General features: G+C 39.2%; 1 protein-coding gene across 1 annotated transcript; it reads right to left on the bottom strand.

Annotated features, from left to right (window-relative positions):
• Positions 1 to 549: 549 nt before the first annotated feature.
• LOC144033000 (mucin-5AC-like) lies at positions 550 to 9,908 on the bottom strand. The gene is made up of 17 exons (XM_077540649.1): positions 9,369 to 9,908; positions 9,172 to 9,226; positions 8,549 to 8,579; positions 8,380 to 8,406; positions 6,976 to 7,153; positions 6,358 to 6,467; positions 4,902 to 5,073; positions 4,707 to 4,819; positions 4,128 to 4,299; positions 3,755 to 3,864; positions 3,233 to 3,404; positions 2,982 to 3,091; positions 1,877 to 2,048; positions 1,577 to 1,686; positions 1,330 to 1,501; positions 1,024 to 1,155; positions 550 to 850 (listed from the first exon to the last, which is right to left on the bottom strand). Exons 2-16 carry the CDS (start codon positions 9,199 to 9,201, stop codon positions 1,059 to 1,061), a joined length of 1,776 nt encoding a protein of 591 aa, XP_077396775.1. The 5' UTR covers positions 9,202 to 9,226; positions 9,369 to 9,908; the 3' UTR covers positions 550 to 850; positions 1,024 to 1,058.
• Positions 9,909 to 16,743: the final 6,835 nt, after the last annotated feature.

The raw sequence follows: 16,743 nt of genomic DNA, 5'->3' as shown, positions 1-16,743 counted from the left end.
AAGAAGTCACGGAGTGGTCTTGGGAAAGTTTCTCAGTTGGAGCGTCGATTGTGTTAAGTGTTGTTTTGTTGCAGCTAGCCGTCACTGTTTAGCCAACTCTCATTCATTCATTCATTCATTGGTACATAAATTTAAAGCTCTCTTTTGTCCCTTTTAGCTTAAAATGTAGTATTAATTTAAAGCACTGATGCACTTTGGCTGGTTGTGTTTGTAGTATGTAATTTTTGCGGTTTTTGTTTCCTTACTTGTTTGGTGTGAATGACTAACATTTTCATTGGATTTCAATTGACCTCAAGTTTAGTGTGTTTTGGTTGCCTTTTAAACTTGTGATTCTAATAAAGTGTCTATTTTGTAATTTTTAACCCAACCACTTAAGCACTTTACATGATGTAAATAAAGTATTGTTGCCACCACTTCTGCTTCCTTATTGTTGCCAGATGGGTCCCTACTGTAGCGGATTAAACCCCTTTGTGGGCCTGATCCGGCCCGTGGGCTGTAGGTTTGGCACCCCTGGTGTAAAGTGCAGTATGAAATAACACTTTGTTTTAAATATGCCTTTTATTGATTGTTTAAGCTAGTTGTTGGACAGCCATTGAATAAGCATGAAGAAGAAAATAAAAGTGAAATGCTACTGTTCAAAATCACAACACATTATCATTGATAGGTCTAAATGGTGTCAAATATTTCTTATATCAGGAATAGCAATCACAGAGTTAGGTTACACCTCTTACAAAATGCAGATTTTTGACTCGATTATATTTCATTTGCACGGGCATCCAGAGCGAACTTTGTAATCATAGCGTTGTTCTTCTTTCTGGTCCTCATTGCGACAGGCAAGTCCCGCAGAGATCTGAAAAATTCATAAAGTATACCATAAGCACTATGCAATATATTAAAATGTGGTTATATTTTCATATCAGTGGTAATTTAAAACTAAATGTCTATGTTGTCACAGCACACTCTCAGCGATAGTGTCAGCAAATATTTCTTATCAAAAATAATAATGACAGAGCACATTAACACCTCTTAGCGAAGGCATATTTTGAGCAGATGACATTTCATTCGCACAGGCATCCAAAACGAATTTTGTAGTCCAAGCATCGTTTGTCCTTCTGGTCCTCGTTGCGACAGGCAAATCCCTCAGAGAGGCTATATCTGAAAAATAAATAAAATGCTTTAGTCGTATAGTATGCTGTATAAACTGCAATATATTATATATATAATTTTTTTTTTTTTAAGTGCCGGAGCTCCATACCGGTGCATTCCGGCCCACTTAAAACACAGAGTGCAGTTTTTTTTTGTTTGTTTTTTACCGTCAAGACAACTTACATGAAGCTTATCTGGCCGGTGTGTGCAAAAGGGATGTCATTATCAGCAGTGACGACTTCGACGCTGATAGGGTTTTTGCAGATGTCAGGATTCTTTGGCTTCAGTCGCGATAGCAGCTCAAAGTCACCTGTTCCACTTGGTTGGTCGACGTTATACCACTCGGTGTAGCACACTGTTTGGTGGACATGATTATTTTAATTATATATATATATATATATATATATATATAAAAAAATGACTGACTTACCTTGAGGATAGCAGAAACTCAGGGGGCACTTATAGCGCACTTGATAATCAGAACACCGTCCTCCATTCTGATCTGAATTCTTACAGATGAAACCTGTTTCTGGGTCAGTGCTGCGTAGACAGTTAGAGGTCAATTAGTGCAATGACAGCTTTATTCTCAGCTTTCCGTTATTGTTGGAGCTGAGAATTAATGTATTTGAGGGCATCTTGTTAGTTCACTTCCTGGTTGTTGTGCGCTAGAGATTTTATTTTATTTTTTTAAGATAATGTACGGGAGACATTTGAGGCGTTTATGACTTACGCATGAATCACATCGCCTGTTGAATCCACAGTGGCATTAGCTGTTGTCAGAGCCTCGATACCAATTGGCATGTCACAAATTTCCCATGGGTACCTCAGACGAATTTTACAAGTCCTTTCAAAGTCGCCCTGATTGTCAGGGTTGTCGATATCAAACCACCTGGTCCAACATTCTGAAGGCATTGTCCAAGAGATCACACAGATCAGACCCAGTGCGCTAGGAATTATGAACATACACTACCGTTCAAAGTTTGGGGTCACCAAGAAATGTTTTTACATTTGAAAGAAACGCTTTGTTTTTCAATGAAGATCATTTTAAAGTCACAGTGTGCAACAAGTGACCACTAGATGTCGCTATATTGTAGAATAGTGGCGAAGCGCATGCATTTATTACACTACGGTGGCTCAGAGAGACCATAATTTGCAAGTCACCCACCAATTCAGATTTTGCGTGCTAAATGAGCGTCATGTGGTCATTTCGGCTACTTGGCAGCCGGTGTGAAGCCCAAAGACCGAGTGAGCTGGAATCAGTTGGTGCAGCTAACAAGAGTTAATCAGAGCCATAGGCTGAAGTGGCTAGTAAAAAATAAAAATAAAAGCTTGCCTGGACAAAGTAGAAGATGACAAAAGACAGGACATATATATTTTTTTGCATAATAGAAATAATCGGGTACAAAATCGGGAATTGCGGGTAACGCGTGAATTTTGGAACTGAATAGCTGGAAGAGCTCATGGCGTGAATTGGTGGAATATATTGAAGTTGGATTGAAGTGAATTGGATGAAAAATGTGGACGTAAATGGAAAATGTAGAATCTCCCATTAAGAGTAATGGGGAAAAACCGGGTACGAAATCGTGAATTTGTGGGTAAGCCGTGAATTTTTGAACAGAGAAAAATGGAAGCGGGCGTTGCGTGAATTTTTGGAATATGTCGAACTTTGAACGGCGAGAATCGGTTGAAAAATGTGGGAGTAGTAGTGCGTCAAAAAAGTGCGAGGAATAAATTGGAATAATAAGAATAACGGGAATGGTGTAGAATAACATATGTGTGAATAACAATTATGGCAATTATTTCGTTTGACTAAGGAACAGCTTAACCATGGTTACCTGGTGGTTTGCAGAAATCGAGGGGACACCTGAAACGAACACGATAATCCGAGCAGACGCCATGCCGCTGATCGTGATTTTTGCAGATGAATCCCGTCTCGACGTCGGCTCTGTTGGGTAACAGAAGTGTGTCAATCCCGTATCCTTTACAATTGCCTCAAATATGACTACTGAAATACATTTTCCTTCAACCATTAAGTCTATATGTGTATGTTTTTGCTGTTCATGCGTGTGGTGGATCGAGTACTTACACATGAATTACGTCCCCCGTTGCAGCCACACTGAACCCATGTATCGTTTCGGCTTCAATTTCAAATGGTGCCGGGCAGATTTGATGTGGAAAATCGAGGCGTAGCTGATCAATCGTCTCGAAGTCTCCAGTACCGCTGGGGTTGTCGCGATCCAACCACGGAGTCCAGCATTCTGGAACAATCACAAGAGCAGGCACATTGCAAGGGTTGGGGAATAAAAGAATGATTGGAAATTAACTTTGGAGAGTCAATATAATTGTGAAATAACTCATCAAAGCTTAAAGAGGAAGTCAACCCTCCAAAAATATCTTGACAATAATATGTTCTATCCGGCCCCACAGTATTATGTGTAATGGTGTTGAAATTGCATATTTGTGAATTTAAGCTCAATGAGACATTTTGTTTAGGAAAAAAATCACCAGCAAACATTAACATAAGCCCAGATGTGTAGACTGAAAAAGAGTTCAAGTGTGTACATCCTGTATTTATATAGTATTTAAAAGATGAATGACACATGATTACCGTTTTCTTTGCAGAAATCGTTGGGGCATGTGAAGCGGACTTGATAATCAGAGCAAGTTCCGCTGGGCTGGTCATCATTTAGACAGACGAAGCCAGTATTTGCATCCAATCTGTAGAAATGAAAGGAGTCACTTCAATCAAAACAGTTTTACAGCTTTCAGTTTGCTTCGCAGTTTAGTGTACAATGTATTTTGTGCGAAATGGATGGAAGCATAGATAGAACTAGTAGATCTGATTGGACCAAGTAGGAGTTTACAAATGTACCTGAACAGCAAGATATAATTTCATGTTATGCTTGCTTGAGTTGACTCCCTTTAAATTGAGCCTAAAAGTGTGTATATACAGTATGCGGTGGATCTACTGTAGTACTTACATAGAAATGATATCCCCTGTTGAAAACAGAGTATTTCCAGCAACAGTTTTGACCTCAATATCGACTGGAAATTCGCAGATTTCATTCGGGTTTTCATTTTGGAGGTTCTCGAGTAACTCGAAGTCTCCGTTCCCAGAAGGATTGTCTCGATCGAACCACGCAGTCTTGCATTCTAAACAAATGCATCCACAGAGGACGAGAAGAAATAAAAATTATAAATACATAAATAGCAAAAAGAGAAAAACGTGAACGTGGCAGGAATTAAGTGATGTAAATTAAAATTTGGAAGATAAAATGCAAAGTACTATTAATGCAGTTTTCTCCATTAAAGTACCACCTAAGTTGGGTGAAATTTGTTGTCCACATTTCAACGCTATATGCTGAGAAACCTTTGGATTATTAACAATGGCAGCACACAACATCCCTGGAGTTGCTGCAATTACTTGTTTTGAGGCTCAGATCGATTAAATTACGACATCATGACCACCGATTTGACATAAAACGCTAAATATCTGCTTATCAGATTCAGTTGATCAGATCGGTGTAAAGTCTACAGTCGTGTATTAAGTGCAAGATTACCTTTTGGTTGGCAGAATTCCAGAGAGCACAAGAAACGAACTTGATAATCTGTACAATGACTACCCTCTGGCTGGTCGCAATTCCGACAAACGAATCCTACGTCTGTGTCAGCTCTGTCAAGACAAACGGCAGACTCGGTCAGTACACATCTCAAATAGATTTGGCGTCAACATTTGTAGTTCAACTCGTACGTACGCATAAATCACATCGCCCGTTGAACCAAGACTGTTTCCAGATGTGGTTTGGACCTCAATTTGAATCGGATGTTTGCAGATCTTCCACGGGTTTTCTTTGTGCAGGTCAGGAAGAGTTTCGAAATCTCCTAGACCAGAGGGGTTGTCTCGATCTAACCATGGAGTCCAGCATTCTGGAGCAATCGTTGAGAGGGTGGTGCATGTTTTTAGGTCACAGTGATGACACATATATCATATCTTCATATATCATACATTTTATGTTGTGACTTGCTTTTGTACCTTAATGCCAGCAGACTTAGACCACATAACATATTACTAGCTTAAAGGGATACTTCACTTATTTAGCCCATTATAGCAATAAAAAGTTAAGATTTTGTCTATAATTAATTTGATACTTTCATTATTTTTCACGTACAATTAGTACCTTGTAAAAACACATTTTGCAATTTGCTGTCGACTGAAAGTGACATCACAAGGGCTCGGGTAACCAATCACGGCTCAGTCTGTGAATGTCACATGGCCAAACCGAGAAAACAGGTGAGCTGCGATTGGTTACCCGATCTCAACAGCGCCCTCTGCTGTAAAGTTGACTGCATTTGCGCATGTGGATCTTGGGTTTTCGGCACCTAAAACTGTTCGGCAGAATATCACTGCCAAAAGTCACGTGACTTTTATCCGTAGTTGTAGATTGGTCTACATCATTATTGTCATAACATCATCAATGAAATGAACGCAAAGCCCATCAAGAAAAAACTCATACATTGAGGGATTATCTCGGGTTGTGCTTCAATATTTTGCGGGTTTTAAAGATGATCACCCCCACCCCACGCCTTTTTCAATAGTGAGTACGCCATTAAATTATTTATGCTGCTTTTTTTAATCCTTTTTTTTTTTTTTGTAATATTTGAGTAAATAACATTCAACACAATCTTTTACACTGTGATTGTCTGGCTACCAGTTCAGGGTGTACCCCGCCCACTGCCCGAAGCCAGCTGGGATAGGCTCCAGCACCCTTATGAGGAGCAAGCGGTTAAGGAAATGGATGGATGGATGTACAATATATTACATTTTGAAAAAAAATACATCAAATTGTTGTAGACTATTTTGACTTGACAACACATCCATCAAGCCGTCGTCCGTGTCGTGGGTGTGCTGGAGCCTATCCTCCCAGCTATATACATGCAGGAGGCGGGGTACGTCCTGAACTGGTAGCCAGCCAATCGCAGGACTTAACGACATGAAGACTGTAGATTGGCCAATACAAAGACAAAGAAGGTATTTTCCTCCTTCAGACCACATAGCACAAAACAAGCTTACGACTCACATTGCTGTGGAAATACGGTACTTCATTATTACAGGCGGCTTGTTTTAGAGGTGACTTAACAATTTAAAGAAAGATACAGACTTAAATATGTTGTGAGTAGGCCGACTTAATTTTATAATGGACAAAGGGTTACCTTCAATAGGGCAGAAGTTGAGGGGGCAGCGAAAACGAACTCGATAATCTGAGCAACCTCCACTCGCTTGTTCTGCATTTATGCAGATGAATCCAACGGTTGTGTCAAATCTGTAGAGACGGGCCGATACAGGAGATTCAGACACGTTAATACAATCAACTTGGGACTGGATATGTCGCTTCCAGTTCCTGTCACTGACTCTCAAAAAAAAAAAAAAAAGTTTTTTTTTTTTTTTTTTCCTCTCTCTATACTGCTTCTCCACTGTCGTGGGTGACTTTGGGCGAGGCCCGTTGACCAGCCAGTCGTAGGGCATGTTTTCACGTCCCCGAAGATGCTTAGTGATGAAGTTGTCTGCCTTCTTCTTAGATGTGACACAGCAAAAACCATAAAAACTGTTTGTTTTGTTGTTTTGTTTCTTAAATCAAAACCATCATTGCGTTTCCTGCTCCAATATCGAACAAGCTTTTTAATTATTGCCTAACAATGCTAACAAACACAAAAGCCATTTTTTTCTTGACAAGCTAACCTACTGAATGTACATTTTAGCTAGGAAAAAAAACAAAAAACAAAAAAAAAAACATAACAAGTGCGTATATTTGTGCTGCATCCGGTACTTACGAATTGATGACGTCGCCTGTTGAAGCCACACTGCCCCCAGTTATAGTCTCAGCCTCGATTTCAATCGGCACAGGGCAGATTTCCATTGGGTTTTCATTGCGTAGGTTGCTGAGATTCTCAAAGTCTCCATCCCCACTGGGGTTGTCGCGATCATACCATCGAGTCCAGCATCCTGGACCTGTCATCCGTCAGGACAGAAGGTGGAGTTTTTACACAGAACATGGAAAAATTGTAGATCAGAGGACTGAAAATATCACTATTTGACCGATAAGAAAAAGATTCAAGTGTATTGCAATAAATGTCAGATCAGATATCTGTATTAGATGCATTTATGTGAATCCAACCTGTAGGAGGTGTTATGCCTTTGAAGTTTGAAACCAGTGTTAGATTAACACTGAGAGTGTTAAATCTAACACTAGGAAAGTGTTTTGTGTCCGCACCAATGAGTGTAACTTTTACACTTTTCAAAGTGATTTTTACGCATAACCAGTAGGGATGTAACGATAAGGGCAATATCGTGATATCGTGTTATTAAAACTGCCACGATATCGTCGTCGTCATGTTCACAATATTTAAAAGGAACACATCTGTTAAAAAAAAAAAAAAAAGTCAGGTTGATTTCCATTTGTGCAGTTCTAGCACCCTCTAGAGGCTAGTTTATTCGTGCAATTTAATTTTCATTAGGGATGTTTTGGCCTTCTATGTTTAAAATCGATGCTAATTGTCAGATGAAGGGGAACCCAATTTGCTTGTGAAGCCATCAATGTGTGCTTGCATTAGCAAGTAAGTGCCTCAATATTGTTATTAGAGATTTGTCTGTAAACAATGTCAGTGTTTAAACACTTGTGAATGTATTGCACTAGTGTCAGCGTTAAAAATCGAACCCAAACTCCACCTGCTCCGATAAACGGTACTTCATTTATGTCGCATTTTTCCTCCTGACAAGGCCGTCAAAGCGTTTCAGATTTCAGCATCAGGAGCAACTGGGGGTTCAGTATCTTGCTCAAGGATACTTTAACATTGTCACACTGGCCCGGGATCGAACACACGCAGTCGGGGTTGCGAGACGATCACGCCGCCACTGATCCACACCGCCCCAACAACAACTGGGTGTTATCGCTTTTGAAATGTTGACAGCGCGCTGGAAAGTTTCCCAAGTTTCCATCATTGGAAATGAGGGTGTGGTCATTTAATAACACTCAAGGTAATGCTATTCAGGTTACACCCAAACATCAACCCAAACACTCAAGGAAATTTACTCGGACAGTGTAACTAATTTTTTATTTATTTTATCCTTACAGTGTTAAAATAACCCTGCTTGTATGCTTATTTGATAGAACACTGGAAATTTATGACCGATTTGCTGTGTACATGCAGAATGAAGAAAATGAGGAGCATGCTTACGGTCGCCGTTGGCTTGCACCAGCGCTCCTAGAAAAATACACACACGGAAAGGTGTTTATTATTCATGATTATGTTATCAAATGGTATACGTTTCTGACAGACAGCTGATTTAACAGAACAGAAGCATTGTGAAGGTTTTGCTTGCATTTCTTAATAAAAGGGATCTTACCAGCATGCAGGAGCACGAAAGTGATACCCAACTGCAGGAGAAGATTGATTGATTGATTGATTGAACGCATTACAAGATATGAAAAAAAAAATTTGAAAAAAAAAAAAAAAGGATTATCAATAGATGTCATAGATCAACGCAGTTTACATGTTCAGAGTAGGAAGAAGTACGTGAACTTATCTCGTCCTACATTCTAAAAATGGAATTGTTGAAGTTGAGCCAACTTGAGATTACAAATAGAATTGTTGAACCAACTTAAAAAAAATAATAAAATAACTTCAATTGGTTAAACACGATTGAATTAAGTTAGACCAAAGTGAATATATTAATTTTAACTAATTATGAGTTCATTAAACTTTTGATTGGAGCTACTTTAACTTAATTCAATTGTGTGTTACCAATTGAAGTGATTTATTTTTATTTTTAAATTGGTCAACAATTGAATTTGTAAACTTAAATTTGTTCAACAATTCTCTTTTTAGAGTACAGTATACCCCATATTCCTTATGTCAATACACTAGTTGGTCGATTGATAGGTAAAATGTAGTATTAGAATACTGTGCATGTTTTGTCAAATCTAACACTTTGTTAAATATTAAATGTGGCAAAGGTTTATACATTACCCATTTGATCATCATCGTTGGAGATGTCATGTTTCACAGCCACGGAGGGATGCTTCTTTTTAAAAAAAAAAGAAAAAAAAAGAGAGAGACGTTTACATTATAAGCATTCATCAATTCACAAATGCGATCATAAGAACGAGATTAAGCCTTATTGTACAAATGAAATAAGATGCAAGGAAAAACAATCAAATGCTTACAGTGCAGGATGCTGCTGTCGACGTCCCGTGTCAGCATCAGAAATTTTTCATCCTTAAATACTTAACAGGGTGGACCCGTTCATTCCAAGTAACCACCTACTCTTTTGAATCCGCTTAGCAAGTAAGCAATTAAAGATAATCAGAAAGTAATTAACTGCAGGCATAGGTCTGGGTTTGTTCTTCAGTACTTCACAACATCGGAATTTCTGTTTATTAATTAAAGCAAAACGAAAACCACACCTACTAGTTGATTTCTTCGCCTTTTCTAACTCTGCAAAACTACAAACTTATCAGTTTTAATTCAGAAGCCAACAAGTGCGAGATAAATTTTACGGAAAATTGTTGACCTCTGAAACATCGGACCTCGAGGACCGGAATTGGTGAACCCTGACCTTTTGAGGTCAGTGGGAGTAGAAAAGGAGAGCAAAGGAACCGGCTGTTAATCAACATGTAGGTGTGTCGACTGCAACCGTTGCCGTTACTACAGTAATTAAAAAAAATTATAGATACACCCATACACCGTTTTGATGGTCATTTGTGTTCGACATGATTATTAGGGCCCGAGCAGCGGCGGCGGCGGTGCCGCTGCGAGGCCCTATTGTTTTTGTAGGAATTCTTCTTATTATTAGGGCCCGAGCAGCGGCGGCGGCGGTGCCGCTGCGAGGCCCTATTGTTTTTGTAGGAATTCTTCTTATTATTATTCTTATTATTATTATTCTTATTATTATTCTTCTCCGCAAACAATCGCATTTTTGAGACGCTAAACGTGAACGAAAACTCACCAAACTTTACACGCACATCAGGCCTGGCGAAAAATTTGATATTTTAAAGTCGCCATACATGATAACAGAAAAATGGCTCCATAGCGCCACCTACATAGGTTAAACGGATCCCTGTCCCGCTACGATTGTCCTATGGCGACGAAAATTGTGTGGCACCCGTAGCACATCCAGATGAACAAAAACCTCTTTGATGTGTGTACCCTAAAATAGACAGAAAGTGAGGTATGATCATCTGACTGTCCAATTTTGGCCCAGTTTTGCACATTTACAGGGGTCATACTTTTGCCCGCTTCTCCTACACGGTTAACCCGATTAACTTCAAACTTGGGATGGACCATCTCAACACCTGGGACAACATCATTGTAAAAAATCTAAAGTTTTTGATATACTATATGACGTCGGCGACGCATCAAATTTAGAGTTTAAAAATTCTTACTTCATGAAGCATTGCCGGTTGTACGTTTAATCTAGAGCTACGAAAATTTGTACACATATGTAACAGGCTATGACCTACAAAAAACTCTTTTTGAACCATATGCTAAACCTCACAGGAAGTCCGCCATTTTGATTTATTTTGGAACGTGTTGCCATTTTTTTGGCCATTTCATTGGGGTCTTATTTTAACGAACTCCTCCTACAGTGTTTATCCGATCATCTTCAAACTTGGTGTGATTCATCTTAAGATGTTGAAGATGAAAAGTTATTGAAAGCTTTGTATTTCGTCGCACGCTGTTGTCATGGCATGCACTGTTTGCAAAGGAAAAAAAATATCCTTAAAGAAGCATTGCCAGTTGTACGAAGCAGCTAGAGCTACGAAAATTTGTAGACATATGTAACAGCCCAAGATGTACAAAAAAGTCTCTTGGTGCCCTGTGCTAAACCCAACAGGAAGTCCCCCAGGGGCCGGGCATCACATTTTAAGCTAAAAAACTCCTCTTTAACAAAGCATACCCGGCTGTACGTTTCACCTAGAGTTACCAAAATTTGTAGAGGTATATAACAGCCCTCGAGGTACAAAAAACTCTTTTTGAACCATATGCTAAACCTAACAGGATGTCCGCCATTTTTATTTACTTTGGAATGTGTTGCCATTTTTTGGGCCATTTCATAGGGGTCATATTTTAACGAACTCCTCCTACAGAGTTTATCCGATCATCTTCAAACTTGGTGTGACTCATCTTAAGATGTTGAGGATGAAAAGTTATTGAAAGCTCTTTATTTCGTCGCACGCTGTTGTCGTGGCATGCACTTTTTGCAAAGGAAAAAAATCCCTCTTAATGAAGCATTCCCAGTTGTACGAAGTAGCTAGAGCTACAAAAAATTGTAGACATATGTAACAGCCCACAGTGTACAAAAAAGTCTCTTGGTGCCATGTGCTAAACCCAACAGGAAGTCCCCCAGGGGCCGGGCATCACATTTTGAGCTAGAAAACTCCTCTTTAACGAAGCATTCCCGGTTGTACGTTTCACCTAGCGCGATGATAATTTGCAGGCATACATAAGAGCCCACGATGTACAAAAAAGTCTCTTGGAACCATGTGATAAACCAAACAGGAAGTCTGCCATTTTGATTTACGATGGGATTTGTTGCCATTTTTTGTGGCCTTTTTCAGTTGTCATATTTTAACGAACTCCTCGTACAAAGTTCATCCGACCGTCTTCAAACTTGGTGTGTTTCATCTTAAGATGTTTAAGATGCAAAGTTATCAAAAGTTTTTTATTTTGTCGCACGCTGCTGCTATAGCGATGCAGTTTGCCAAGTGAAGTGCTGCTTTGTTTTTTTATCTATACATGTGTGAAAACTTATGAAACTTTGCAAACACATCAGACTTGTCATGAACATGAATTTTTAGAGATTTATTGTGCAATTTGCAATAAATAGCGCCCTCTAGACATTTTTATGAAGTATTTCCGATTGTATGATTCTGCTAGATTTGTGAAAATTAGGACAGACCCCTATCAGCCTAATACCTACAAAAAAGTATTATGTAGCCATTTGCCAAACCAAAGAGGAAGTCCGCTATTTTGATTTTATTTTGGGAATTATACATCATTTTTGGCCTCTTTCATTAAACTTTGCACAGACAAGGCATGGAAAAAACTAACATTTTAAATGGTCCTTGTTCCATGTAACAGTACCCCAACGTGCCAGTACCCTGACGTGCAAGTAACCCAACGTTGTGCTCAATAGCGCCCTCTATGCATTTTTATGGAGCATTTCCAATTGTATGATTCAAGCGATACACAACTAAAGATGACTTGACCTAGATTTGTGAAAACTGGGAGGCATACCTATTAGCTTAAGACCTACAAAAAGTATTCTGTAGCCGTATGCTAAACCTAAAAGGAAGTCCGCCATTTTGAATTTATTTTGGGAATTGCACATCATCTTTGGCCTTTTGCACTCACAAAGCTTGTCAAAAACATTTTAGATGGTCCTTGTCCGATTTGACAGTACCCCAACGTGCCAGTACCCCGACGTGCAAGTACCCCAACGTGGCCCAGGTTGCGAGGGCCCTTTATAGCTGCTCGCAGCTCTAGTTATTCTTATTATTATTCTTCTCCGCAAACAATCGCATTTTTGAGACACTAAACGTGACCGAAAACTCACCAAACTTTACACGCACATCAGGCCTGGCGAAAAATTTGATATTTTAAAGTCGCCATACATGATAACAGAAAAATGGCTCCTTAGCGCCCCCTACATAGGTTAAACGGATCCCTGTCCCGCTACGATTGTCCGACGGCTATGAAAATTGTGTGGCACCTGTAGCACATCCCAACGAACAAAAACCTCTTTGAAGTGTGTACCCTAAAATAGACAGAAAGTGAGGTATGAGTATTTAAATGTCCAATTTTTGCCAATTTTTGCACATTTACAGGGGTCATACTTTTGCCCGCTTCTCCTACACGGTTAACCCGATTGACTTCAAACTTGGGATGTACCATCTCAACACCTGGGACAACATCATTGTGAAAAATGAAAAGTTTTTGATATACTATATGACGGCGGCGGCGCATCAAATTTAGAGTTTAAAAATTCTTACTTCACGAGGCATTGCCGGTTGTACGTTTAATCTAGAGCTACGAAAATTGGTACACATATGTAACAGGCTATGACCTACAAAAAACTCTTTTTGAACCATATGCTAAACCTAACAGGAAGTCCACCATTTTGATTTATTTTGGAACGTGTTGCCATTTTTTTGGCCATTTCATTGGAGTCTTATTTTAACGAACTCCTCCTACAGTGTTTATCCGATCATCTTCAAACTTGGTGTGATTCATCTTAAGATGTTGAAGATGAAAAGTTATTGAAAGCTTTGTATTTCGTCGCACGCTGTTGTCATGGCATGCACTGTTTGCAAAGGAAAAAAAATATCCTTAAAGAAGCATTGCCAGTTGTACGAAGCAGCTAGAGCTACGAAAATTTGTAGACATATGTAACAGCCCAAGATGTACAAAAAAGTCTCCTGGTGCCCTGTGCTAAACCCAACAGGAAGTCCCCCAGGGGCCGGGCATCACATTTTGAGCTAAAAAAAAACTCCTCTTTAACAAAGCATACCCGGCTGTACGTTTCACCTAGAGTTACCAAAATTTGTAGAGGTATATAACAGCCCTCGATTTACAAAAAACTCTTTTTGAACCATATGCTAAACCTAACAGGACGTCCGCCATTTTGATTTACTTTGGAATGTGTTGCCATTTTTTTTGGCCATTTCATAGGGGTCATATTTTAACAAACTCCTCCTACAGAGTTTATCCGATCATCTTCAAACTTGGTGTGATTCATCTTAAGATGTTGAAAATGAAAAGTTATTAAAAAAAATTTATTTCGTCACATGCTGTTATCGTGGCATGCACTTTTTGCAAAGGAAAAAAATCCTTCTTAATGAAGCATTCCCAGTTGTACGAAGCAGCTAGAGTGACGAAAAATTGTAGACATATGTAACAGCCCAGGATCTACAAAAATGTCTCTTGGTGCCATGTGCTAAACGCAACAGGAAGTCCCCCAGGGGCCGGGCATCACATTTTGAGCTAAAAAACTCCTCTTTAACTAAGCATTCCCGGTTGTACGTTTCACCTAGCGCTATGATAATTTGCAGGCATACATAAGAGCCCACGATGTACAAAAAAGTCTCTTGGAACCATGGGCTAAACCAAACAGGAAGTCCGCCATTTTGATTTATGATGGGATTTGTTGCCATTTTTTGTGGCCTTTTTCAGGGGTCATATTTTAACGAACCCCTCCTACAAAATTTATCCGACTGTCTTCAAACTTGGTATGTTTCATCTTAAGATGTTTAAGATGCAAAGTAATCGAAAGTTTTTTATTTTGTCACACGCTGTTGCCATAGCAATGCATGGGAATTGCACACCATATTTTGCGTTTTGATTAAATACCTAAAGCTATGATAATTTGCAGGCAAACATAAGAGCTCAGGATGTACAAAAAAAGTCTCTTGGAGCAATATGCTAAACCAATCAGGAAGTCCACCATTTTGATTTACGTTGGGATTTGTAGCCATTTTTTGTGGCCTTTTTTAGGGGTCATATTTTAACGAACTCCTCCTACAAAATTTATCCGACTGTCTTTAAACTTGGTGTGCTTCATCTTAAGATGTTTAAGATGCAAAGTTATCGAAAGTTATTTATTTTGTCGCACGCCGTTGTCATGGCGATGCATTGTTTGCCAAGTAAAATGTTACTTTTTTTTTTTGGTCTAAACATGTGCAAAAACTCATGAAACTTTACACACACATCAGGCTTGTCATCAGCATGAATATTTTAGAGATTTCTTATTCAATTTGCAATAAATGGTTCAATAGCGCCCTCTAGACATTTTTATGAAGCTTTTGCAAATGTTTTGTGTTTTATGATTCAGCTAGATTTGTAAAAATTGGGATACCTATCAGCCTAAGACTTACAAAAAGGTTTCTAAAGCCATATGCTGAATCAAAAAGGAAGTCTGCCATTTTGATTTACTTTGGTATTTGTAGCCATTTTTTGGGGCCTTTTATAGGGGTCATATTTTCAACAGAACTTATCAGATCGTCTTCATTCTTTGGCGTGTTTCATCTTAAGATATTTAAGATGAAAAGTTATTGAATTTTTTTATTTTGTCACACGCCTTTGCTGTAGCCATGCATTGTTTGTGAAGAAAAATGCTTTTTTGAGAGTCTAAATATGGGTGAAAACTCACAAAACTTTGCACACGCACCAGACCTGTCTAGAACATGAATATTTTATTTAGAGATTTGTTGTGCTATTTGTAATAAATGGCTCAATAGCGCCCTCTAGACATTTTTATGAAGTCTTTCCGATTATATGATTCAGCTAGATGTGTGAATATTGGCAGGCATGCCGAATATATTCAAAAAGTATTCTATATAGCCATGTGCCAATCCATTTAGATTTTATTTTGTTAATTGTGCATCGTTTTTGGCCTTTCCATGAAACTTTAAAAACACAAAGCATGGCAAAAACGTTTACAATTTAGATGGTTTCCTATTTGACAGTACCCCAACATGCCAGTACCCCGACGTGCAAATACCCCAACGTGGCCCGGGTTGCGAGGGCCCTTTATTTTTTTTTCTTTTTCACTTTGAGTATGTGAATTCATAAAGCATTATAAGCAATGTATATTTGATGCCGACATCCAGCGAGGAGGGGAGTCCGCATGGCGGCCATCGACATTCCCAAACGTTCCCATCTGCACTTCGGCCAGACATAGTATTTCCATCTGACTCCTCCTCCGGGCAAGCGGTGTTCTTTGAACTCACAGTCTACTTGGTAGACCAGTTTGAGGGAGCAAACCAAATACTCAAGGGCATATTGCTGTGTGCAAAGTGCGCATGCTCAGTGCAAACAAAACCCCTACACCACCGAGCGAATGCTCCCTGCGCACACTCTGCCAATAATGAGAGAGCCACTGCCCCCTAATGTAGTGGAGGTGCAATTGCACTTTATTCTAGGATAGTAAAAAAAATAAAAATAATTAAAATTAAAAAAAATTAAAAAAGCATTTTCCCCGAGGTCAAACGCCTCGCGCCCCCCTGGGGGGGCCCCGCCCCATTATTTGAGAAGCACTGCTTTAGGGGCTCCGTAATATAAGCAGCGCTGCAGCAGCAAACTACAAGCCCAAGCGCATCAGCCCCAACCCCCTAAAAATTGTATCAGCTTGCTACTAGCAAGATAACAAGGGAGAAATGTCCAAAAGAAAGAAGGCAGATGAGAAGAAAATGGATGGTGCAGAGATATTAAGATGGAACATGGAAAAAAATAAAAATACAAGATTTCCTTGCCTATTCGACAATCGACATCCTGCCTTTGTATTGTCAATGCAGAATAAATGTGTCCAGAAAAAAAACTCTTTCTCCTGCTGTCACTAATTTTCTTAACTACAATAGTGATTGTATGACAAAGCTTTTTCTGAGAAAGAGCGCAAGAGCATGCAAGGACAGAAATGAGTAATTAGACTCATGCTCAATGCATGAGTGCTATATGAATAATGTACTCGTGTTAGCTATGTTTGCTATGACTGGGTACAGAGCAAGACATAGCATGGTTTGCTGTTACGCAATAGGCTGTGAC

Source organism: Festucalex cinctus, chromosome 13 (genome assembly GCF_051991245.1).
Source record: "Festucalex cinctus isolate MCC-2025b chromosome 13, RoL_Fcin_1.0, whole genome shotgun sequence".
NCBI lineage: Eukaryota > Metazoa > Chordata > Actinopteri > Syngnathiformes > Syngnathidae > Festucalex > Festucalex cinctus.
Note: the sequence above shows the minus strand (reverse complement) of the source record. Positions and strands in the feature narration are given on the sequence as shown.

Coding starts and splice junctions, on each gene's coding strand:
- LOC144033000 (XM_077540649.1), bottom strand. CDS start 9,201: ATGACATCTCCAACGATGATGATCAAATGG. Junction 2,049..2,981: donor CGATTTCTGCAAACCACCAG/GTAACCATGGTT, acceptor CAATGCCTTCAG/AATGTTGGACCAGGTGGTTT. Junction 1,502..1,576: donor GAGTTTCTGCTATCCTCAAG/GTAAGTCAGTCA, acceptor TCCACCAAACAG/TGTGCTACACCGAGTGGTAT.